Genomic DNA, 25,830 nt, shown 5'->3' with positions numbered 1-25,830 from the left:
CAATAATAATCTTCTCTATATCCCCCTCTATTAATTAAAATCAATCCATATATATAAAACATGAATCTCTATCTCACACAAAAATGTTTTTAAAGATTTTTATTCAATGAAAAGGTTTGTAGGAACTTTTTCAACTTTTTTTATCTAATTCAATTTTTATTTATCATAACTATTTATTAATTAATTATTAATATTTTAAAATAAATTATTAATAAATAAAAATATTTTTTTTACAATATAAATTATTTATCATAAATTTAAGATATAATTTATGTTTATAAAATATTTATATATACTAATTTTAATTGTATATAATAAGTATACTTATGTATTACATACACTAAAATGCTAGTGATAGCATATTCTTAAAAAAATTCTTAACATCTTATCTCTTTTAATTTATCATTCTCATTTTTAATTTTTTATTATATTTTTTGTTATATAAAATAAAAAGTTATTCCTTATATAAACTAAAATACTAATATAATCCATATAATGAAAACTATTTATTTCTTATAAATTTTAATAATATAATTTACGTATTTTAAGTTATTTATTTATCATAAACTAATGTTTTATCATATGCATTACACAATTTAAATATAAATTGTACATAAATCGTGTCAAACCATGCAAATTACTTTGTACTCACATTCAAACTATAACAAAAAATAACATGAAAAAGCACACAAATGCAGAGGTACCGCAACAGAAAATAATTACACAAGATGAAGCGCAAATACAGACAGCTGAGGAAAAAATACTGTTACAATGCATCACTCAAAGAAAGTGACACCTGGGAAAAAAAATTGAACACTTTAAATATTGGTGTTCATGTCAAGCATAACACTTTCGAAGGAGGGAAAAAAAAAAAAAAACTACTCTGGCAATTTGTCCTTCAAATAATTCAGAACAGCTTTAGTTCCTCTATCCAACAGGGTCCTTCGAATGCTGAAACAAATTATAAAAAAAAATTATTAATATTTCCATCAACAAATGTTATCACATATCAGTTCATTTTGGATAACTAGTTTTTCTCATATGTTGAGATTTAGATGATATTTTGTTATGCGTTAACTATTTTAGAGTTAGTTGACTTACAATATTAGGTGGAAATTAGTTTGTTAACTGGTTGAACAAGTTATAACAAAATTTGTAAAACTAACTCTTTAAATAGTTAGTTTGTGGTTAAAAACAAGAGTCATGAATCATTATGTAATTTTCCTCTTACACTCTCAATGCAATAAGACTCGAAGTTCTTTCTTTCAATACTGTCTGTTTCTATAAATTTCATATCATATTTTATGTTTTATGAGGGGCTTAATTAAAGGCGCACGACTCATTACTTCTTTATGCTTTGTGAGTAGCTTAATTAAAGACGCATGAGAGTCATGACACGTTTCTTCCATAGACGTGAAGTTATCAAGTAAAATCTTATCTAAAGCTTGTTTAAATATAAGGTAAAAGTAATTTTAAAAACTTTTTAATCGAAAGAACTTTTTCCAATAAAAAATCCTAAAAAGATCATTCTAAACTTATATCCAAAAATACTCTCAATATTAATTACACTTTACCCTTTGCAATTAAACACTTCTTCCATATACTATGTTTAAAACTCTAGTTAAATTAAGCAAACCTGACAAAACTTGACATTTTTCACTTTAATTCAAAATTCAGGAGGATTAGTGACGCAAACTTTAGAGTAAGTTGAGAAGGTGCTAAAACTATACGGAAATAATCATGTAATTTAGTCCTAATACCATACAAATATGAACATAATGAAATTGGTGTCACAGAAGCATCGAAGAACCGTACACTTCAATCAAGGACACAGTTGATTATGGAACAGTTAGAAGAAAGGGGGAATAACTTAAAATGCACTTCTTGGCAATGATCTTTGGGATTTATCTTTATGCATTTGAAAATTGTTAACCCTAAAGCACAAATATAACAGAGATGCAAACACCATTTATACCTATAAAACCCAGATTATTGTCAAATAATAGTTGTTCATTTTGAGAAAGCACAAGGAAAGGTCGGGGCAGGGGGAAGTTACCTTCTGAGAGGATTCCCATCAAGTCTCAACGCCTGAAGGCTTGGTTCCAGCAAACCCTGATCAAATCAATTTCTTAAAATAAATTCAATGAATCAAATTTACAAAAACAAGCTACGAATTCCACAAATGCAGATGATCAAAGTGACGGAATGGAGACTGAGACAATAAATTCAATAAAAAAATTTCCTATTTGACTTTTTTGCATGCCCAACATTACCTGATTTCTTAAAATACATTTATATGAGAACTATAGTCACAATAAGGAAATGAAATCAGTCCTATACTTTACATAAGAATGAATGAACATGCCATTTTTAACTTTATTTTTTTTAGTTTTTAACTTCAATTTTTTGAACTAACTGTGTACATTTTTTTTTCTAATTTAATTATTTTCTCCTTAATCTATATTGTTTGGTTTCAATATATTTTTACTTATCTTCACCTTTTCTATATATTTTTCTATTGAGTTTTATTTTTATATTTCATATAAATTTGGAAAAGAAAAAAAAAAAGCAATACACGGGACTTGCTAGTTAAGTCAACAAAATGAACAGCCACTCTCCTCTTTTGAGAGAGACTGTTTGTTTCTCACCAGCTCAGGTGGAAGGACTGAGATGTTGTTATCAGATAGGTCAAGCTCCCTGAGAGAAGTGAGATTTTTTAACCCCTGGAAAGAAGCTCATAGGTAAGCAAAGGAAAAATTAATAATAGCAAAATTTAGTATTTATTAAATAGTTCGTTGCCTCTATTAGACAAGTTTTAGGAGTTGAGTTTGCATGTATGCATGCATCTCTATACATACAAATTGCTGGACCCTAAGCTATAATCATTGTCTAACCAATATGAAGTTCACGGATGTTACCATAACTTCCACAGGATATAAATAAAGAAGCAGTTACACAAGCTTAATCCCTATTTTCTACCCAAAAAGAATTTTTTTTACCACTGGAATTGATTGAAGGGAATTCTGACTCAAGTCAAGGATCTGTAGCTGATGCAACCCCACTATATCTGACGGGACTTCACTGAGCCTTGTTCTTCTGTTAGTGTTGTGATGTGAAAGTTAAGCACAAGATCCCAAGAATATAAAGATAAAATATGAAAGTTAAATCTCCGTGTATCTGTGTAAAGGTGTCTCTCTTCTCACCCATACCATAGATTTCAGGTAACCAACCTTAGGTAAAGCTCTTGCAGGTATAGTAAACTAGAAAATGCAGGACCATCTAATAATGAAGCTGCATTACCACTTAAATCCAGGATCTGAAGCTTAGGCACCGCTTCAAAGCCATCTGAAGGTATCTATTGCCCAAATGAAAGATAAGGTCAGTCATATCATACATCTGATTTGAATTTATAGTACTGAATAAAGCACGTGGACACAGAAATTTCATATTACTGTTGGGATTTCTTCCACTATAATCTCTAATCAATACTGGAAGAAAAAATAATATCTGGAAATGTTTCATTACATGCAGCAGAGTACCCGGTTATTATAAAAAATCTAACCTCAAAATTTTGAGAAGTACCAACAACTAACCATTTTGGCCATTGATTACCTTTTCAATTTCTCTTTTATTTTTTGGGTGTGGGGGGCAGATTAAATAGTACTGTTGTTTAGTGAAAAGAAAGAGAAAAAAATTCAACTCGTCAATGATGCTCAACTATGAAGGAATTAAAACATCATTGCCTTTTTTATTTATGTTAAGATAACTATAAATTATACCAACTGTAATGACCACCAATGAAAGAGAAAAAAGTTATTTATATGGATCTTACAATTGAAAAATCATATTAATTTATTTACGAAGTATGTCCTGCAACGTTCCTATGTACATGTTGATACCATTATTTATTTCATAAGAAAAAAACAGAGAAGCTCTCAAAGCATTAGTTGTTACCTTCCTGAGGGGATTGTTGTCCAGTTTCAAACATGTAAGACTCGAAAGTGATTTAAGAATTGAACCAGGCCAGTCTTTAATTTGATTCTTTGATAAAAGCAATGTCTGGAAAGCACAAAATATACACATGAATTAATAGAGCATTTTCAAATCGGCAGCAGCTCAATTTATGACCAGAATATCTAAGTACTCTTCCCAAGCCTCAAACATCAATCAATCAATAAATTATCATTAAATCAGGAAACATTATCGTTAATAGATACATAAACTGCTTTCAGCGTGAATCTTCAAGAAATAATCACTCAACAAAAAGAAAAGGGTTTACGATATAAGAAATATTTTACTTCATACAAAGAAAATGAAAATAATGACGAAAAACATTTTCCTTCTGATTTATTTAGAGGAAAGTTAAGGATCATTACAATTATTTTTATTGTAAAATATCAGTATAAGCACAAAACTGGCATAATTACAAAGAAAAAATTGTAATCAATAATATTAAAGTACACAGAAAAAAATGAACCAAAACAAGAAAATGGTTGAAAAAATCACAATCCTTGTATAGTTGTATTTATGACTCTAATATAATGACAATGTTTCTCATTCCTTCTCACTCAACAATGACAGTGAAATAACAGCATGTTAACTTATAACAGCATCTTACAGGAAATAAAACCAGAAGATAAGATTTAACCTGGAGGGAAACACAAGAAGAAAGTTCAATTGGCAACTCTTGAATGGAGTTTCTGGAAAGATTAAGTTTTATGAGCTCCCCAGATTCCCATACTTCTGATGGAACAGCACTCAAACCTAGCCCTTCCATAGAAAGTTCCTGAACACAATTATAAGCAGATGGGGTAACTGGTGAGAAAATGAATATCTAGCCAAAAAATTCAACCAGAAAGAACAAAATATAGAACAGAAGTGTCTGCATCAATTTAATGAAAACTAACACCAGTTAACAAGATATATAGGTTTGTTTGTTAGTCTATAATGTGATCACACACCTCAGAAAAGTATAATAACATTGGTGAACCCATAGTCAATCTACAACGTCATCAACTTAGATTTTAAAATCATGATTAGTCAATAACAAACATACCCCTTTTTCGTTATTTTTATTCCAAAAAGATTCCTAAATTGCCAGCAATCCAACCAAATTCTCTTACCAAAAGAAATAAAAAAAACAAATACTTAATAAATTGATTTTGTCCCTTCTGTTCTATTAATAATGCCACGGGTCTTGATAGTTGAACTTGCACTAGAGTATTTAAGTGTCATCTAGTAGCCTCTATTAGCATAAAAATACACACTGAATGAGTTCCTTGGAAAAACTGAGTAAGTTTAAGCAACTAATTGGCACTAGTATTATTTTGTATATTCAATAGTAGAAAGTGACTTTCTGAGAGTCCATTGTAGCAATTAATGCACATAGGGTATAGGGAATAGGGATATCAACACACTGACACAAACAGTTTATTATAAAAAAATAAATCTATTCAATCTCGAGAATAAATATTTTCCTTTTCAAGAGATGCAACACCTTTGAAGTGATAGACAATCGGGTAGCCATTGCAATCACCTCTTCTTTTGTTGTGGTTACAGCTTCAGAATCTGCAGAAGAATTTTGAAATATTATATTTAACATCAGCAACAGGCTCAAATTTAAGTTATATGCATAATGCACCTAACATTGTGAGATACCTTCATCTTCAGAAAGTCTGCTTCGGAGAAATTTTAGTAATGCTGGTGTAGGTCCAGATACTAATGAGCTGGTGAGAAAAAAATAACATTAATATAAATGTTGACCTCAGAAAAGACCAAACCATTTCTTTTACCTTCGAAGAGTTCTCAAAGGATTTCCACTGAGTAGAAGTTTCCTCAATGTAGTCATCTTGCCTAAACAAGAAACAAATGCTAAAATATTTATTTCTTCATTCATGTTAATGTTAAATTATTATGTATTACTTCTACAAGACCACTAGAAACATTTTCTCCAACGCTTTATTATCGACTAAAATTTATCGAAAATTAACAATTTTAGTAGATCTCATGACTCATTAAATAAGTCTATCTCCTTATTTAGTAGTAGAACCCACTAAAATATGTGATTTCTAATAAATTTTAGTCAATAATAAAGAATATGAAAGAGTGCTATTAACGTTCTTCTTAGTTTTAAGTCTTCAATTTATAAATACCATCATAATGTAAGGAAGTTGAGATGTGTTATGGTCAATTGACTAAATGGTCAGGAATAAAATATAATTGGGAATAAGTGTCAGACTCTTTCAGGTGATGGTATTCCATTGAATAGATGGAAATGCTATAGAGATTATGTATTTATGTTAGAAACCATAAAATTGGTGAGAATACAGAATAAACAACTCTCTTGTCAACTCTGAATCCCATGTAAAAAATTCCTCAAGTATAGATTCAACGTCAGTGAAGACAATTGTCTGCATTGAGAACAATAATAAATCATACCCAGATCTAGCACCTGAAATTATTGTTTATTTAGAACTAATTATCACAGGGAATGTTGCACTGTTTTAACAATGTTATCACTTATCAGTTTCTCTGCAACTGTTTTAGATACTGAAATCAGTATAAAGAGTTGAGATAAGAAAAATTATATTCATGGGGGAAAGATCACTAAACACAGGAAAATCAGTTTGCAATTTATATTCCCATACGAGATCACTTATCACAGGGAATGTGCCTCTCTACATTTTTTTTAAATAAAACAAAAAAAAAGAGAGGGAGGGAGGGAGGAAGGAAGGAAGTTAAATAAAAAATGGGAATGTACAATTGAGGGGTAAAAGTTAGTTATGACATAGGAAGAGTGGGATAAGTTATTATGTGTAGTTAAGGGGTAAAGGTGTCTAAAAAAAAGTGGAGACAAAAACAGTATATTGCCATTATTTATTATTATAGATTATATTTTCTGTACAAACTTGTATACTGTTCTCATTAGTTAATACAATTTTTTTTTTCAAAAATACAGAAAATTATACTTATCATAGTACCAAAACTTTCTGACCTTACCCATTTCAGGGGGTAACCCACTCAATGAATTATTAGAAAGATCCAAGACTAAAAGACTCAATTTGCATGCGTCTACTGGGTAGTCCTTCAGCTGTAAATACAAAAAATCAATAAGCAATTGAATTAATAATTGACTACCGAGGGAGAAGAGAATAAAGAATCAGAAGAATAAAATTGCAATGTGATCATTTTTGCCACTATTTTAACACAATTATACAAACAAGACCTCTTTTCAGACATAACATAAGTAATTACAAAAAAAAAAATCCAGTATTTAATATTTTGTGTGCATTTGGATATGGTAGTTGAATCAGGATACAATTTGTTTATCAGAAAGCCTATTTTCCGAATCATGAATAATAAGATTCATAATCAATAAAAACATATATATATATATATATATATATATATATATATATATATAAGCACTTGTCATATTTTAATGTAAAACAAAAATATGAAAAAATGAAATCATACACAGATATATAGTAGCATATAAGCTTCAATACAAACAAAGCTAGAAATAATAACATCCACAAGGCCAAAAGAAGTGGCTGACTACACAGTTCAGCAATAGAGCTTCCCAAAAATCCAGGGTTGTTCTTTCAATTCCTTTTCATTTAACAATTTAAGCTTATGTGACTTTTTGATTTTTCATGAGAATCGGTAAAACTAAGGTAAAAAATAAAAAAATAATGAATAGTTGAAATTGTATGATTCTTATCAATGATATGAAATTGTGTAGATTCATTTATGTATCGTAAGATACAAAACCATTTTAGATTCATCTTAAGATACATATTGATAGTGCCAAATTGTATCCAATCGTAAGATTCTGATAACTATGATTTGGATTAGCATAATTTGGGAAAATAATTGGTTTTATTTTTTGAGCTTCTAGAGAGTAGAGAGAGTTTTCAAAATAGATTATTAACCTAAAATAGTTTTTCTTAACATGCTATTACCTACCTGGTTAGAGCAAAGATCTAAAGTCCCAAGTCGAGAAAGGGCACCTATCTCCACTGGTACTGTAGAAATATTGTTATTCCTAAATTGAGAGGAAAAAAACAAGCACAAAATATTTCAGAAGTGCAGAAGTTTTAAGTAGAAAGAAAAAACAATGCATGAAGTATGCTTTTAATAATATGAAGACTTGCATTGGGATAGGTTAGAATTTGACCCCAAATAAAGTTCCGTAAGTGAATGACAGCCAATGATTGACGAAGGGATTGCTGATATTCCTGCCCAGATAGACACATATGTCAAGATGAAACATGGAGAAACCAGAAAGGAAAAAGAGAAAAAGTTGACCCATTGTTAAAAGAACTCACTGTTTTGATGGAGATCAAGACGAATTAGACGTGAAAGGTCCCCAATCCCTACTGGTATCCCATTCAGCAAATTTTTTGCTGCAGCAAGGGTAGCATTTTAAACAAGTTTACCAAACCAAAGGATTTACAAATAGGAATGAAATAACTAATTGATATTATACAAGTGACTTTAGAGAACAAAGGTCCTTACATGCATTGAATTCAGTAAGCATGGTCCATGACGAAATGAGATTTTCAGATATCTCTGTTAGCTTGTTTCCCTGGCAAAGACAAAAATATAATGCAGTGAGTGTACCGGTTAATAAAACCATAATTTTTTCTAATGTTTAAGGAGATGTTTGCTGTCAATTAATATACTAAGTGCGGCTACTAACTACTACCTCCATATCTAGCTTAGACAATTTGGAACAATTTGCTAAATCTTCAGGCAAGCTCGCAATAAGATTGTTTGATCCCTGCAAAAAGACTATCATAAGCCTCATTTCATCAAATAGAAAGTACATGACTATATGAATAAAGAGTTGCAGGTCAACAAATAGCAAATTTTTATAACAGATTTCAGTTCAATTACAAAGGACCAATACAAATTGTCCATAAGGAACATCCCACAGCTCACTGTTGAGTGCCTTTTATTCATAAATTTCACTCAACTTTTGGCACTCTTTTTTGGAAAAATTGTAAATATATTTATGATAATTTACCCCCTAAATAGGAAAGATCAAGTTTATACTAAAAGATAGAAGAGTAGTAGAAATTAATGATGATTTTCCTTCTTTGTGCAGAAAAATTTAGGAAGACAGAGATCCACAGCCATAGCTGTGGTTTTGGAGCTATAGCTGTGGAAATCTGGGGAGAAATCAGAAAGTTAGGAAGTTGCAGCTATAGTTGTGGTTCTGCAGCTATAGCTGTGGAAGTCTGGGAAGCAAAAATCAAGAGTCCAGAGACTTGAAGCTATAGCTGTGGGCTCACAGCTCAAGCCATGGAGCACTAAGAAGCAAGGGAGAGCACTAGAGAGTCACAGCCATAGAGGTTCCTTAAGCTTGAAGGAGTTTCCATAGCTATGGCTGTGAAACCACCGCTGCAGCGATGAAGCTTACTTCATCCTGAACTCTCCACAGCTATAGCTGTGAAACTACAGCTGCAGCAATGGACTTAAAAATTGCAATTTCTCCCCTGTTTTGAAGCTAATATAAAATGGAAAACAAAGGGAGAGAACGGGGAACCATAGAACAGAGGAAGACACGAAGAGGAAAGAACATACTCCCCCAACTTAATCAATTATCAAAATCAAACTTGTTATTTTTAAGAAGAAGGTTACTAAGAGGCTTAACTATCTTGGAGAAATCTTTTATGAATCTTCTATAGAATCTTGCGTGCCCCAAGAAGCTTCTGATCCCCTTCACATTGATTGGTGGTGGAAGCTTCGAAATGATATCTACCTTGGCTGGATCTACCTCTATGCCCTTCTGAGAGACCTTATGGCCAAGAACAATGCCCTCAGTGACCATGAAATGATAAAATCCAAAGGACGAGCCGAACACAGAGAAATCATCCATGAAGATCTCTATGCATTGCTCCACTAGATCAGAAAAAATTGCGAACATGCAACGTCGAAAGGTAGCTGGTGCATTACACAATCCAAATGGCATTTTCCTATATGCAAATACACCAAAGGGATAAGTAAAAGCTGTCTTTTCTTGGTCTTCCGGATCCACAACAATCTAATTGTAACCTGAGTAACCATCCAGAAAACAATAATAGGCTTGCCCTGCTAGCCTTTCAAGCATCTGATCCATGAAAGGCAATGGGTAGTGATCTTTTCTAGTGGCTTCGTTCAGGCGGAAGCTTTAGAGCCACTCATAATATCCTAGCTGATAAAAAAAGAAAGAAAGTGGCCACTTCCTCCCCAACTCCATCATTATCATCATTTGAGGAGGAAGAAGCACCAACCCCACCACCTCCACCAAGAAGTTTCACTTTCCTTCCAAATCGATTTCGGAACAAATATAAGCAACAGAGATTCATAGATTTGGAAGGCCGTTAGATTATAGCTGAACGTCCAGTGATTGAAGTGCTTCCTTTATTGGACTTCACTCATGAATATAGAAGGAGGAATTAGACGAAAATTGGCCAGCCAGAACCAGAAGAAAAGTACAATGAAATCATCATTCGAGAGTTCTATGCCAATGCTTACCGAGTCAGGCAGGATTTACCAGATAAAACTTCTTGGGTGAGAGGCCAGTCAATCTCCTACGACCCAGAATCAATCAGCACCTATCTGCAAACTGGGTATTCAATTCCCAGTCAAGATGATTACCAAAAGCTAAGGCGCACCTCCATGGATGAGGACATGTCTTACCTTAATGCTTGAAACCTTGAGCCTTCCAGGCAGCCAATATCAAACAGGCACGAAGAGCCAACCCACTCACATTCTCCAGGCTGATTTGAAATCACTTGTGCGGTTATGGCAAGTAGTCCTCTACAACAATGTCATCCCTCTCACACACACTTCTGACATTACCATTTCCAGGGCCAAGTTGATCTTTTGTATTTTGCAAAGAAAGGATGTGGATATAGCTACTTTGATCTCAGATGATATCCATGCAATTGTCCGATCCAAGCCTTCCAAATCTGGTGCTGTAAGACCCTTGGCTTTCCCCGGATTGATCACAGGCTTATGTAAAGCAAAAGGAGTAGTGATTCCTCAGCCATTGGTCCCAATCAAGAGGAAAATAGATCATGTGTTTTTCAATGCTTGATGCTTTAGTCCAAGAGAATTCCCAGTATCTTCTAGAAGATCCCGATCTCAAGTTACTCGATCTTAGGTTCCATAGTCCTCTTTCTCTCAAGATCCTGTAGCTGGACCTTTTGATCTCTCAGCCATGCACACATATATGGTTCAACAGTTTCAACAAATGCAAGATCAACACCAATTGCAAATGGCTCATCTCCATCATATTCAACTGCAACAAGCTGCCAACCACAGAGGCCAGCTAGCTTTGCACTCCTATTTTTATAATTATACCTTGCATCAGGCTGATACTGGAGGTAGCCTCTACCCTTGGCCTACACTGGAGCAATTTCAAGATACTGTTTTCTAGCCTGGGGACAGTCCTGTCTTTTCAGGAGGAGGTGGTGAGCCTGAGCAGTCTCGTGTAGGTGAGCAAGGACAGAGGGTTGATGCTGAAGTTGAAGAAGAAACTGATGGAATAGAAGACAATGAAGAAGGATTTGATGATGAAGGGTCACTGTCACCCACTTTTTGATGGAAAAGAGTTCCACTTTAAATTCAAGCAATTTTTAAATTTCTGTCTATTTAAATTCCAGTCATTTAAAATTCTGTTAATTGCTTAGATTATTTGGTGGTTTACTTGTTTTTGTTGGGTGTTTAGATTTTTTTTTTGTGTTCTTGGTTGATGTTCACACTTTTTGTGGTGCAAGTATACTAGTGTCTGAAGTTATTCACTGCTTTTTGGATTTTGCACCGTTGGTGGTTTTGATAGTAGTAGTATGGATATATATATATATATATATATATATATATATATATATATATACTTTTTGTGAATTAATAATCAACAAATTTTTTTGGAAAAATTGAAAATCATTCTTCTAAGGTAGTAAATGAGATTGCTTTCAGATCAACAAAAAGAGAAAAATGCATCTTTTAATTCAACCGGAAAATGATTTGTTTTGAGGCTTGCTTTGAGGTTGCACTCATCCAATTTTGTTTGATCATGAAGTTGTGAGACATTTGATTAACATGGCATGAAAGATCAGTAATTGAACATTTAACCAAGCTAGTGAGTGAGAGAGACTAAACAATGCATATATCATATACACTTTTACTTTTGAGAGCCATCATCATAGTATATGTGTTTGCATTGGTTGAGTCTTGAATCATTGCTCTTGTGAGAAGTTTTGGACAGGATCAAGCATTCCATTGTGCATAATTGAATTCTTCTTAAGCCTAGAGCCAAACAGTTAGCCATAATTGAATCCCTTCTTTGAAACCTGTTTGAGCCTTAGCCTTCAGTCAACCTTAAGCCTATGCCAAATACCAATTCTTCACCCTCCAAACTCTTGAGAGTATAATGAAAATGAATTGGGGATTAAGTTGGGGGAGTTGTTAAAATTGCTAAGGTTGAAGGAAAATATTGAAATCAAGTTACTGCAAAGTATGAAGGAAAAAGTGACCCCTCTTTTAGCATCAATGTTCAAATTCAAGTCAAGAATGGTGCTTGTGATTGTGAGTTTTAGTCCATCATTCTCAAAAAAAAAAAAAAAAAAAAAAAAAATCAAAAGAAAAATAAGCAAACACTTGTACATAAAATCTCAAAAAAGAGGGGTCTCTTGAAATCTAGGCAGCAAATCTTGAGGAAAAAGGGTGTGTAATGAGAGGAAGAATTTGGGCTGAGAGATGTGGTTGGAGTTGAATATTAAGAGTGAACAAGGTGGAGTGTTTGGTTCATTTTCATTCTACTCTCTTGAGTTTAAACCTTGTTAACTTGAAAAAACCATATTTCTTTGCTAGCCAAGCCCCAGTATAAACCTAAAAAAAAAAGTCCTTGTGATCCTTAATTTTCTTTCAATGAGTGATGATGGAAAGATGATATCAATGCTTATGTTCATAGAAATGATGAGTGGAATTGAGAGAAACACTCACCCTGGAGGGCCATCCTTGTGAGAGTATGTTCAAACATTGGTTGTAATGTTTGTGTTATGATTTGCCTTACAATCTTTTTGGTTGACCATGATTGATGTTGTGGGCACCTCAGTGAGTGGAAAATGGTTTGTGATGGTGAATTGATCGAGTGTTTGCTCTATTGTTGATACAGAAGCAATCTCATAATGAGAAGTGTTAAGTGCCCGGAAGTAAACTTTTTGGTTTGTTTTGATTGGTATTTTGTTGGGGACCAACAAAAGATTAAGTTGGGGGAGTTGTTGAGTGCTTTTTATTCATAAATTTCACTCAACTTTTGGCACTCTTTTTGGAAAAATTGTAAATATATTTATGATAATTTACCCCCTAAATAGGAAAGATCAAGTTTATACTAAAAGATAAAAGAGTAGTAGAAATTAATGATGATTTTCCTTCTTTGTGCAAAAAAATTTAGGAAGACAGAGTTCCACAGCCATAACTGTGGTTCTGGAGCTATAGCTGTGGAAATCCAGGGAGAAATCAGAAAGTCAAGAAGTTGCAGCTATAACTATGGTTTTGCAGCTATAGCTGTGGAAGTCTGGGAAGCAAAAATCAAGAGTCGAGAGACTTGAAGTTATAGCTGTGGGCTCACAGCTAAAGCCATGGAGCACTAAGAAACAAGGGAGAGCACTAGAGAGTCACAGCCATAGTTGTGAAATTCACAACTACAGCGTTGGAGGTTCCTTAAGCTTGAAGGAGTTTCCACAACTATGGCTGTGAAACCACTGCTGCAGCGGTGAAGCTTACTTCACCTTGAAGAACTCTCCACAGCTATAGCTATGAAACTAGAGATGCAGCGGTGGGCTTAAAAATTGCAATTTCTCCCCTGGTTTGAAGCTAATATAAAAAGGGAAACGAAGGGCGAGAAAGGGGAACCATAGAACAGAGGAAAAGGAACAGAGGAAGACACGAAGAGGAGAGAACAAAGGAAGAACAAAGATTTGGAAGCTGACTCTTTGGGAACGAAGACGAATTCCATTTCTTCATCTCTTGCTTTGTAAATTCTTCTTTCACTTTTTCGATCTTGTAATGGCCATGTGTGGCTGAACTCATTGAGGATTGGTTGGATGTAACTACTAACTCTTCTTCTTCTTAAATATATGCATTTCAATCTCATTATTTGTGCCTGATTCTTCACTCAATGCTTATAGCGGTTTGATCACCCGTTTTATGATTTTGGTTTTTGAATCCAGTTGGAAAACATTTTTGAAAACCCGAAATGAATCTTGCACCTAAACATTTCTTGTTCTAGGGATAGACTTGATTTGTTTAGTCATCTTGTTCAAGTCATTGTTCTTAATGCAAAGTGTTAAACTCAAAGCATCAAGGAATCATGCTTTAGATTAATAACTGTAGGATTCAACTTTGAGGAATCTTGTTGAATTACTAAATGAATGTGGAGGTAATGAAATTGAAATCGTATTTATTTTAAGAAGATTTAAGAGTTAGCAAGTGCTCATGAACCCAATCCTTACTTTTCATAAATGTTCTTACAAATTTTATATTATCGTTCTATTTTACATCATATTAACTCATTTGCAATCATGTCAATGCATCTATATAAATCATTAGAGTAAGACTTACTAAACTCTTAAATCCCTGAGGACGATATTGTATTTCTACAACGAAATATGGTCCGCTTGCCAAGTGGAGTGATCTAAAAGCCTCTTCAAGTTTCTGGCGCCGTTGGCGCTAAATCTTTGCCAAGACCCTGATGCATACAAAATCACCAGTGCTAGAGCGCCAATTTCAGCGCCATAGCGCCAACTCTCTGCTTGGCCTTTTTGTGTATTTTGAGTTTCACCGCTCCAGCGCCAATTCCAGCACCATAGCGCTAACTCTTTGGAGTTAATTTTGAAATTAAAAGCGCTGAAGCACGAAACACCTTAAATAAGGAAAAAGGAGCAGTTTTGGTCAGTTTTTAAAAACTGACTCTCTCCCTTCACGTTCACTTTCGTTTTCTTTGTAGTAACTTCCCATCCTCCCCACGTCTTTCCCTCTCCTTTCACTCCTTCTCTATAACTCACCATTTAAATTAAGCACAATCTTCATCAAAAGATTTAAGTATGTTGCATAACCTAAAGCAAGGACCAAGGAAATAAAAATATATAATCCAGAAAACGTAAAATACATAACCTATTTGCTAAATTTCTCCTTCATTTGTTTAACATTGGGTTGTAGGGACTTAATATATATTTCATGATGACTATTATCAAGACCGTCTAGCCAGGTCAAAAGTTCTCAATAAAAAATATCCACAATATCACTGTCCAATCAAATTTAAAAGTCAAGAGGTAATGAACAACTGTAGTTATAGTGAAAAAGATCAACGGTATGCTAGAATTCATACATTTGATGTTACCAAAATAGGCTCAAGCTCGCTTCTCTTTTAAGAAATCCACTGTTATGAACAAGAAGAAACTTCACAATGGAAGGGTACTTTATATATCAAAAGGAGGCAGCTCACTGATACAGAGAAATTTCACATGCACATGTTCAAATTAAGTAACAAGGAAAGAGCAAATTTTTTGGGAGTGACAAGAATTGAACAAATCCTTTTGGAACAAGAAAATAATTTAGCCAACAAATTGTGTACATCATTGTTGTTTTCACAAGAGTAACTCCTTCCTCAATCGTGCACCCAAAAAAAATTACTCTTCATTATTTAAATCGTTTGGAAACTGATCTTTGAAGTATCTCATTATTATCAATCACTATGTGCTTTCTAACATTAACATAGTACAAAATGGGATCCTAAAGAAACATGAACACTTCGAAGATGTAGCTGTGTTCATTCTTTTTCACTTTTTATATTTTACACATTTATTCGAATACAAATGAGAATATCACAATAATTACATTAGTTATACTTATAGCATTTTAAACATAGTATGCCTACAATGAATCATGCTCGCTTTTAAACATTGATTCTCCCTTTTGATTGTTTTATGTTAATGTTATACTAATTTTACACTTTGTGTTGTAGATGTTCCATGTTCCATGTTCCATAGTTTTTAAAATTTGTCGTAAAATATCAGCCTCCCCGTTTTATATCCATACTTTCTAGGGGGCCCCCACAATCAAATTCCATTTATAGCCATCAAAATAAATAAATAAATAACTTGATAGCATTTAAGGGTTTAATGCACAAAGCACAATTTGAACAAACCGCTTTTATATCAGATAAGCAGCATAAGCCAACCACAAAATTAACGCCTACACCCACATGTTTCAGCAAGACAAGGCTTACCTTTAAGTCTGACAATTCTAAGCATCTGCCAAGGGAGCTAGGAAGTTCCGTGAGCCGATTATTCGAACAATCAAGCCTAAACAAATAAACGCAAAAGCCGAGTGAGTGGTTCACAAGGAAGACATGCAAACAGAGTAAGTACAAACAGAAGTAAAATTTGTCATATCAAAAGAAAATCATAACACAGAATTCAGCATACTTCACAAGCGACACAGCTGATCCAATCTCCTCCGGTATTTGAACTAGCGAATTGAACGAAACGTCCAACAACTTCAACTGAGGCAGCCTGTGAAAAAAACAACCAACAACGAAAATCCAGCATCCAGCTTTCAAATTGGAAACCAGACAGTTAAAGCAAGCAAGCAAAACTGAAAACTCACTCTCCTATAGCAGCGGGAAGCTGAGAGAGACAGTTGTGGCTAAGATTCAACACAACAAGAAAAGGCAAATTCCTCAGATCTTCCTTCAACAATTCAATGCTATTGTGAGCCAGAATAAGCTTCTGAAGCTCCACAGCCTGAAAATTCCATTTGATAAGATTATTTTATCAGATTTATCTGAAGGGATATTTTGTGGTATTTTTCTCATGATATATTATCCGTTTGAGTCGAAGTCCTCACGACTTTATTTTTTGTTATCACCCAAAATATTTCTCACGATTTTGAATATGTGTATAATTTATAAATTATTATTTCTTCTTGTGTGACCTGTTTGTCTCCCAACACCATTTCACTGAATTTAAATTTTCATTCCATTTAACAAAGCGACATTTCAGTTTAATTTGAAAATCGCAATTTACCTCCCACCACTTGTCGTCGCCGCCGAGGCCCTCGAGATTCCGGTAAACCTCGTCGGGAACTTCTCTGCAAATCGAAAACAACGATAACAGTGCACGAACGAATGGAAACAAACGAAGAAGGAAAACGACGGCGTATAAACGAATGAAGCAGCGGAGAGAGTTGGAGGCGAAGGCTTACCGGAGAGATCGATTGGAGAGGTTGAGGGAACCGGAGGCTCTCGCCGCTTTCAGCAACCGATCCATGGCACCGTGCTCAGATCGGATCCAAAGGAAGAGAAATGATTTTCTAAGGAAGATAGTAATAAATACTTTCTAGCATCACAAAGTGTGTTTATACTTCATAACATCAATGAACGTGACGGTGTGTATTTCGATTTGGTGCAATTTCAAATCACTTTGGGGGTGCAAGTGCAACCATAACTACACTGCCACTGGAATTCAAACAAAAATTCTTCTTTATTACATGTTTAATTAGTAATTTCGTACTCGCATAACTATACCATATGATTTGGTACTGCAATTTTTTTATACGTATGAATTACAAATTACAACGAGGAATGTGCATGTTGTTTTTATTTTTTTTATTAGATCGATTATAATAGTTTTTAGTTGTATATTTTTTTTAATGATGATGTTGATATAAAATATTAATTATTTTTTTATGAATATTTATGAAAAAACTAATTTACTTAAAAGGAGATCTAATATTACTTGCAACTACAACTTGAAAATTGTTGGTTGGTAGTGCAATTTCAATTCACTCTTAAAAGTTATTTATTTTACTTCATATTGTATACAAGTATTTTCGAGTATATGCCATTAAAAGTAAATAAATAAAATGTTTGTGTATGCCAATTTTTAATACTTTATTGTTATCAACTATCATGTAACTATGGTATCTTTAAGTTCTCTAACACTTATACAAAATCAAAATGAATAATGTTAAACCACAAAAAGAAAATGATAACTTTTCTCAAAACGTCAAAGAATTGGAAATGAAAATGCTTCTTTCATGCATTTTTATTTTAGCTCTTTTTGGCACCAATGGGTAACAAAAACCTATGGAAAAAATAAAGACATTAGAAGGAAAAATAGTTAAAATAGTATCGATAAAAAAATTCATATCTTTTAAGATAGTGAAGTAGTATATTAACAATAAGAATATAGATAAACAAATAAGGAGTGACATAAGATTTTTTATACTCTGATTGTCTCAACTATTGAAATTACTTCTAATTTTTTATCAACTCGATCAAGTTTTATTATATTTTACAAATATATAAGTATTTTTTCACAAGTTATTTTTAATTCAACCTAAGTATTCTTTTACTTATTTCTTCATGTAACTATCCAAGTATTTTTTAAACATAAAATCTCTCTGAACTTCAAATAATTAAGTATCTTTTTACAGTTAAGCTTAAAGCAATGACACTAAGTTAAAGCTATGTAAGATTAAAGATGTCAAAGTGAGTTAACTTGAGGTGAGTCAAACATCACCCGAGTTGGCTCACTATAGGTTGATGTTTTAAACGGGTCAATCTAACCCAATTCACTTTTTAGTGAACTAAGAAAATTTCAACTTAGCTCAACTCACCACAGGTTGGTGGGTTCACTCACCAAAATTTTTAAAATAAAAATAAATTAAAAATCAATTAAATGTTTATGTTTTTAATAAATAAAATAAAGAGTTACAATTTTTTATATTTAAAAACAAAGTCAATCATTAATTCAAATGCAAATATATAAAAAAATATCAATCAAAATTTCAAATGACAACTACATAATATATATATATATATATATATATATATATATATATTCAATTATAGAGGATTAAATGAGTCAATACGACTCACTTAAGCTCAAATTTGTTTGGCTTACAGGTTAAGTGAGATGGGTTAATATTTAGCAAAAATTGGTACAAATTTTATTTTCTAACCCAGCCTATACTTGTGGTGAGTTGGGTTGGCCCACTAGATTAGAGCTCGCTTTTACACCTTTAGGTAAGATAGCAATGTTGTTTCGTCTTACTATCAAGACGTGATACATACAAGTAATTAAAGAACTCATTAACTGAAAGAATGAGTGTAATTTTACAATGTATTATTCGTGATAGTTCTCTTTGTTCTTTTTGAAATATAAGACTTCTTTATATTTTTTTTTGGTTCGTCCTTGGAGTATCCACCGCCGATAGCAGTGACTAATCTCCTCGCTACGTTGGAGGCACCTCAAAGGGTGGGATAGCCGGCCCCAAGATTTAACGCGGCTGCATACACAAGGCAGGATTCGAACCCTTGACCTTACTTAAGCGTGGATCAACCCCTACTGCTGAACCACACGCTTGGGGTTATAAGACTTCTTTATATAAGTACTTCTTGAAGATGATCATTGCAATCCCTAAGCATCTTTCATAGGTTTGCTTCGCCTATATTTATCTTCATTCCTTGTCGGGAAAAGTGTTTATTGGGGCATAAAATGTGTTTCATCAAATTGTTGCTTCTTATCTAATTAAGGAAATTACATATCACTTTTTAGGTATCAAATAAGTAGAGGCATGCATGTGTCATGTCAAAATGATTTTTTAGGATTTTCATGATTTATGGGATCTATTTGGCCTTTTTTAACACAAATAATGTTTTTCGTTCCTTTCGTTATTTGTGAGTATTGAAGAAGGTTTTTTTTACTTTGATCTGTTGAGGAATTATGTGAACAAAGATTACTTTCATTTAGATATTATAAAAGATATGATTCAATAAATGTCTTATAAATGAAGTGTTTCATTTGTTAGGCTTAATATTTAAATAACTATTCCTCTTACTACTTGTTCAGAAAACTTTTCTCTAGAAAAATATTTATATTTGTTATTATTAAAACTCAAAAGTTTGAGGTGTTTAAAATTATCTTTTAACCTAACAAACATTATGTGATATAATAACATATGTCACCATAAAATCGTTACTTGTGTAAGTATTCTTATTTTAACCACAAAAATGCGAACGAAAGTCTTTGATTTAAGGTCAATAAAAATGAGTTGATATTAGATGATTTAAGATAAATATAATTACAAAATGGTGGGGAATAGTGTTGATGAAAAGAAAGAAAAGAAAATAGAGAAGGGAGATAAGAAAGAGGAAGAAGAAATCAGAAAGAGTTCATAAAAACTAAAATATAAAAAAGAGTTAATCACCTATACACACGACCAGTGTAAATTTTTTTTACACTGACAACTAATTATATCTTTTAATTGTGCCATGTCACTGTTAAAAATAAATGTATTTATAGTGACATGGCACAATTAAAAGATATAATTGGTTACCAGTGTAAATTTTTTTTACACTGACAGTGTATAGGTGATTAACTCTATAAAAAATGTGTGAATAAGAATCAAAATGAGTAATTTCCTAAATATAAAAAGTAAAAAAATTTAAATATGTTTTTAATTTTTTAAATTTAAAGTAAATTTATTTTTAATTCCTTAAATTTAAAATTATTCTTTTAAATTCTATAATTTTAAAAAATATTATTTTAATTCTTATATTCAAATTTTTTAAAAAAATTTGTCAAATATTTTCATACAAAATTTATTTATTAATATCTTTATTAATGAAAATGTTCATGTGAAAATATTGCTATTGACAACCACCATCACCTCGTGACGTTTGGGTCAAGTCTATTGTTATCGGTAACCATCACCACCTTATAAGACACACCTATAAATGTATTACGACCGTGAAATCCTAACTTCTTAAAAATAGGTTTTTTTTTATAATAATTTTAAATATTTTAAATAAATAAACAAAATTACTATTTACTTATTTAGCAATAGACAACTTGTCGTTCATAATCACCACCGCATGTACCACCTTAGCCTATTCTTTCGTGATTCTGCCTCTGCCATGTCGATACTATCCGTTTGAATTACTTTTCTAAAGTAATCATAAAACAAAAAGAAATTATCCTTTTATTTATGGTTGGTTAGAATTTAACCAGTCAAATCACTAGTTAGTGCATTATTAAGGCGACATTAGATAATAGGTCCTAATCAATAAAAAAATTATAAAAAAAAATAATAGCTCCTAATCTCTATATTTGATCTCCTATAATCATTTTTTTTTCATATGTATAGGACACAGTCACATAAGGATGGAACGCTTAATAAACATAATTATATATCAGAAGATAGTAAATGTATGAAAACATGTTTTCCCAAAATTTTTCTGATATCCATATGTCAAGATTTAATAAAAGTAAGGTGAGAAAGAATTAACGAGTCAAATCAGTACTTGGTGCATTTCATCCAAATAATTATTGAACCAAACAAAACTACACTACTGTTTTCAATAATATATATCTTCATGATAATTGTTTCTTAATTGTTAAATAAAGTAAAGTTAAAAATTTTCAACCGACAAATAAACAGCAGAGTTGCAGAATCCAGAAGCAACATGATAAATACTAGAGCATGTAGGATTTCTGAGACAGTTGTTCAGTTAATTAGCTCCGAAGCATTTTTGTTGTGTCATGATTAATCATACCAACAAAATGAAAATGCTAGAGAGGCAACTAAGTGTTGTGATGACACTGCTTTGTTGTGTTCATTTTCATGTCCAAAGTTCTAATCATGTTGAAGATGGAATCAGAAGATCTCACTTCCCTGAAGGGTTCTTATTCGGAACGGCCACTTCCTCTTACCAGGTACTTGATGACATTTTCTTTCTCTGCTTTCAAAAACATAGGAGTTACTTTAACTTTTTCCGTGAAATTTATCATATTTCCCACTTTTCTTTTTCTGAATTATTTAAAATTTGTTGTTTCTATAATGGGATTCTTTTTTTATATATATTTTTTCCCCTTAAAACAAAGATTGAAGGAGCACCTCTTGAAGATGGTAAAGGTTCAAGTAACTGGGATGCTTTTAGTCACACCCCAGGTGAATGATTTTCTAGAGTTATAGAATCATAATGATGAACTATGAATAATCACTATGAAAGTTGATCTGTTTTCAGGTAAGATAGAAAATGATGAGAATGGTGACATTGCAGATGATCATTATCATCGCTATTTGGTAAATATCATCTTCATATTTTACTTGCCTTCATTATATTCTGACTAGTCTCATTGACTCAACTTTTGTACTTGACATTCCATAGGAAGACATTGAATTGATGTCTTCTCTCGGTGTAAATGTATATCGGTTTTCTATTTCGTGGACGAGGATTCTACCAAGTATGTGTTTCAAATTTACATAGTATTTCTCATAATCTTATTCTTACCTTTCAAATTTTCTGCTTAATTTGATTTTCTTGAACTGTAACAGGAGGGATATATGGGGACATAAATCCAAGTGGAATAATGTTCTACAACAAGATTATAGACAATCTGCTGCTTAGAGGTGTGAAGTTGCAATGTCAATGTCCACATGATTCTTTATATGAGATAATGCTCTTTTCCTTGACTTGAGACATAAGAAATAACTCTCCTAAAAGTAAAAACTAAAGCTGTTAAGCAAAATTTCATAAATAGTTTAATATTTATATTTATACCAGCATGACATTGTCCAAACCTGAACCTGAATCATGAACATGGTGTGCTTATACCAGGGATTGAGCCATTTGTGACAATTCATCACCATGATTTGCCACTAGAACTGGGAAAAAGATATGGTGGTTGGACTAGTCCCCTAATACAGTAAATCCGCAACTCTCACTTTTGTTTACTTCTGAATTCTGATATATAATGCTAAAGAATTTGGAAGCTGATGCATTCTCCTGCATGATCATATAGTTAAAAATTTAAGCTAAGAGAACAGTGAAACTTTCATAACTGTATGATACCTTTGTTGTAGGAGAGATTTTGTTCATTTTGCTGAAATTTGTTTTAAGAGCTTTGGAGACAGGGTTAAGTACTGGACTACCATCAATGAGCCTAGCCTGGTTGTAGACTTGGCTTATATGAGAGGAATATTTCCCCCTGGTCACTGTTCACCACCTTTTGGAAATTGTTATACTGGTAACTCTGATGTTGAGCCTCTCATTGTCATGCACAATATGTTACTGTCACATGCCAAGGCTGTTGAGTTATACCGCAAGCACTTTCAGGTAACAAAACATGTTCTAAAGCAGCATTTGTTGTCTCATTTTCTATGTTAGGGGAAAGACTATAGAGGATTAAAGGTCAAGATGAGAGTTTAATTAGTGGACCACTCCTGCTAATCCAGGCAAAGCAAGGTGGAAGTATTGGCATTGTTGCACATGCCTTCATGTATGAACCACTTAGAGATGAAGAATGTGATAGACAAGCTGTGAATAGGGCCTTGGCTTTTGTCATAGCCTGGTAAGTTGTTAAGGAGTGTCATTTGATACATGCAAGGCTGCAACATAAAGAAGAGTTTTACTCATGACAATCATGCCTAAATAAACTGTTGTGTACATTATTGATGAAAATAAATTAGAAGCACATGATCCTTTTAATTTTTTTAAAAACTTTTTTCTGCTTTTTTTATGACAAGAAGGGTCTTAGATCCCTTGGTTTTTGGAGAGTACCCTGATGAGATGCACTCTATTCTTGGGAGGCAGTTGCCAAGATTCTCTCTGAAGGAGAAGAGTCTGATAAAAGGAAGCCTAGACTTCATTGGCATCAATCACTATGGAACTCTCTATGCCAAGGACTGCTCCCTTTCTGCTTGTCCTTTAGGAACAGATCGTCCAATAAGAGGCTATGTGGAAACAACTGGAACAAGAGATGGCATTCCAATTGGTGATGAGGTGTACCCTTATGTACTCCACCTGCTCTTATCATTATGTTATACTAGATATACATACACCTGTGAATTGCTTATAATATTGTCTAGGATCATCCTTCTCACTCTTGTACGAATTTGGAGATTAATCACCTAAGGTCGCACATTAGATTACCATTGAACATATAGCATAGCAAAAGTTTGGAACAAAATTGTTTACCCATATTTTGGTAAAGGGTTAGGTATTAAATAACACAAATATAATTATTCTACATTTGATTTAAGAAAAGATCACGGAAATCACTAATGAAGAGAAGATGGCTGTGATAAAAATTTAACTTTTTGTTACGCAATAAATCATAAAAATACAATATATTTGATAACAAAAATGTTCATACATTAACTAATTAAAAATTACATAGATTAAGAATGACAATAGTCAGTGATATAATTTACATTGTCATTTAAGAGTAAGAAAAAACATTATCCTTACATTTTAATCAAATTAACTGCCATAGTCTGTGATATAATTTCATTTGTTTTTAGCAGACGGGAATGCCGAAGTTCTTTGTGGTTCCAAGTGGCATGGAGAAGATTGTAGACTACATGAAGACAAGATACCATAATATGCCCATGTATATTACAGAAAATGGTGAGTGAACATATTGATTAAATAATGACAAATTTATTTTCTTTTCATTTCTTTTACACATAATAATTATAAAATTTTTATTTTGTTTTCACTTTATTTGTCATTTTCAAATGGTTGTATAGGAAAACAAAAACAACTTTGAAAACAAATTAAAATAAAATGAGTAGTATTGTTTATGAGTAGTATTGTTTATGATTATTTGTGACAATATGCGACGAAAACAAAAAAGTTGTTTCCAAACTAAATATGTTCGTAGATGTTATTAGTTTTATGAAAAAATATTAGCATATTCTCTACAATTGGTTGATAATTACAAATTGCAATAGATTCTACTATTTAATCAATAATTTAAGAGTGGTAGAAAGAGATTATTTGAGAGTGACATATAGATTATTCTTGTTTTAATGTTGTTTTATCAATTAATAATTGTTCTGGTATAGAAGACTGTTATTGAAAATATTAGATACTACCTAGGTTCAAAATATTCAATGAATATAATATGTTTGTCTATATTAATAATCGTCCTAGATATATGTGATGACTATTATCTTAGTAATAATTATACCGTATGGTGGCCGATTAGGCCGAACACCCGAACCTGCAAGTAATCGGACCGAACACCCGAACCTGTAGATGGTGAGGCCGATCACCCTAGCCAACCGACTACTTATAAAGAGCGAAACGTATCGGTGTGGTCGACCAATATCAGCGCCCTTGCCAGGCTGGTTACGGATAGTTTAATTAGCGTAATACACTGGATTAGCTTCCTAATTTTTCGGGGTCCAATCCTTAATCACGGCCCAATACGAACACCTATAAATAGAGTCCTAACGAGGTATGTAAGTAACTTTCAACTACCACATTTATTACGTCGAGAACTAACTTGAGCGTCGAGTGGCACCCCCCACCTTGCTTCCGATACTCGGACAAGAACGAGAAGATCAAGACTTAAGACCCGACCCGCTACGACTAAGATAATTGGAGTGTATCCTAACACAGGAATATTTGGCGCTTACCTTGGGGCCGACGTTTTCAGCCCCATTGAACTCTACAATAGAGACCGAGACATGGTAGTTACCTGTAAAGGACAATCAACGACGACACAACTGCTGCTACCGAAGACAATCTCGTCATGACCAACCAAGAACGTTACCCGTATAGAATGCCTCAGACTCAACTGGAACCCGTGATACAACAGGTCCAACCGAAGCCAATTGAGGTCAGCCCGATCTACAGGATGACCTGAAAGTGTTACGCGATGGCGGCCATCCGAAAGCAAAGAGAAGTCGATGCCCGAGAGTTAGCCGAGTTACGTCGACAGAATGCTGAGCTTAGGAATCTGCCTATCACGCCCCGAC

The 25,830-nt window shown here is 33.0% G+C and overlaps 2 protein-coding genes across 6 annotated transcripts in view; one reads left to right on the top strand and one right to left on the bottom strand.

Moving 5' to 3' along the window:
• Window positions 1-621: 621 nt before the first annotated feature.
• LOC109807945 (Leucine-rich repeat (LRR) family protein) lies at window positions 622-17,553 on the bottom strand. 3 transcript variants are annotated; one of them, XM_020370696.3, is made up of 21 exons: window positions 17,260-17,551; window positions 17,082-17,145; window positions 16,663-16,799; window positions 16,482-16,568; window positions 16,283-16,358; window positions 8,711-8,785; window positions 8,521-8,590; window positions 8,331-8,408; window positions 8,180-8,240; window positions 7,969-8,047; window positions 7,000-7,090; window positions 5,793-5,853; window positions 5,659-5,726; window positions 5,498-5,568; window positions 4,649-4,786; window positions 3,955-4,059; window positions 3,231-3,355; window positions 3,000-3,096; window positions 2,649-2,723; window positions 2,057-2,112; window positions 622-951 (listed from the first exon to the last, which is right to left on the bottom strand). In XM_020370696.3, exons 1-21 carry the CDS (start codon window positions 17,322-17,324, stop codon window positions 879-881), a joined length of 1,752 nt encoding a protein of 583 aa, XP_020226285.1. In that variant the 5' UTR covers window positions 17,325-17,551; the 3' UTR covers window positions 622-878. The 3 variants fall into 3 exon arrangements, 2 of the variants coding, with proteins under 2 accessions (XP_020226285.1, XP_082921232.1); XR_002240535.3 differs by lacking the exons at window positions 622-951; window positions 2,057-2,112 and having other exon boundaries at window positions 2,646-2,723; window positions 3,301-3,355; window positions 17,260-17,553; XM_083065106.1 differs by lacking the exons at window positions 622-951; window positions 2,057-2,112; window positions 2,649-2,723 and having other exon boundaries at window positions 3,210-3,355; window positions 17,260-17,553.
• Window positions 17,554-21,073: 3,520 nt separating this feature from the next.
• LOC109807946 (beta-glucosidase 18) overlaps window positions 21,074-25,830 on the top strand; it is a 30,606-nt gene continuing 25,849 nt past the window's right edge. The window contains exons 1-10 of one of the 3 annotated variants that reach the window (XM_083065535.1): window positions 21,074-21,776; window positions 21,945-22,011; window positions 22,088-22,146; window positions 22,232-22,307; window positions 22,399-22,473; window positions 22,682-22,769; window positions 22,927-23,179; window positions 23,299-23,414; window positions 23,593-23,845; window positions 24,367-24,472. In XM_083065535.1, the coding sequence (XP_082921661.1) occupies window positions 21,603-21,776; window positions 21,945-22,011; window positions 22,088-22,146; window positions 22,232-22,307; window positions 22,399-22,473; window positions 22,682-22,769; window positions 22,927-23,179; window positions 23,299-23,414; window positions 23,593-23,845; window positions 24,367-24,472 (1,267 nt within the window). In that variant the 5' untranslated portion in view covers window positions 21,074-21,602. Of the gene's footprint in view, window positions 21,777-21,944; window positions 22,012-22,087; window positions 22,147-22,231; window positions 22,308-22,398; window positions 22,474-22,681; window positions 22,770-22,926; window positions 23,180-23,298; window positions 23,415-23,592; window positions 23,846-24,366; window positions 24,473-25,830 lie in introns of those variants that run through there. The other 2 variants (XM_083065536.1, XM_083065533.1) reach the window with 2 other exon arrangements.

This window comes from Cajanus cajan, chromosome 10 (assembly GCF_000230855.2).
Source record: "Cajanus cajan strain Asha chromosome 10, NIPB_CcT2T_4, whole genome shotgun sequence".
Taxonomy (NCBI): domain Eukaryota; kingdom Viridiplantae; phylum Streptophyta; class Magnoliopsida; order Fabales; family Fabaceae; genus Cajanus; species Cajanus cajan.
This window is presented reverse-complemented; position numbering and strand designations above follow the sequence as displayed.

Excerpts from the sequence above, each read along its gene's own strand:
- LOC109807945 (XM_020370696.3), bottom strand. The coding sequence starts at position 17,324 with ATGGATCGGTTGCTGAAAGCGGCGAGAGCCTCCGGTTCCCTCAACCTC. Across the intron at positions 8,786-16,282 it reads TAGAATTGTCAGACTTAAAG|GGATCAAACAATCTTATTGC; the intron begins GTAAGCCTTGTC and ends GTCTTTTTGCAG. Across the intron at positions 4,060-4,648 it reads CTTCTTGTGTTTCCCTCCAG|ACATTGCTTTTATCAAAGAA; the intron begins GTTAAATCTTAT and ends TGTGCTTTCCAG.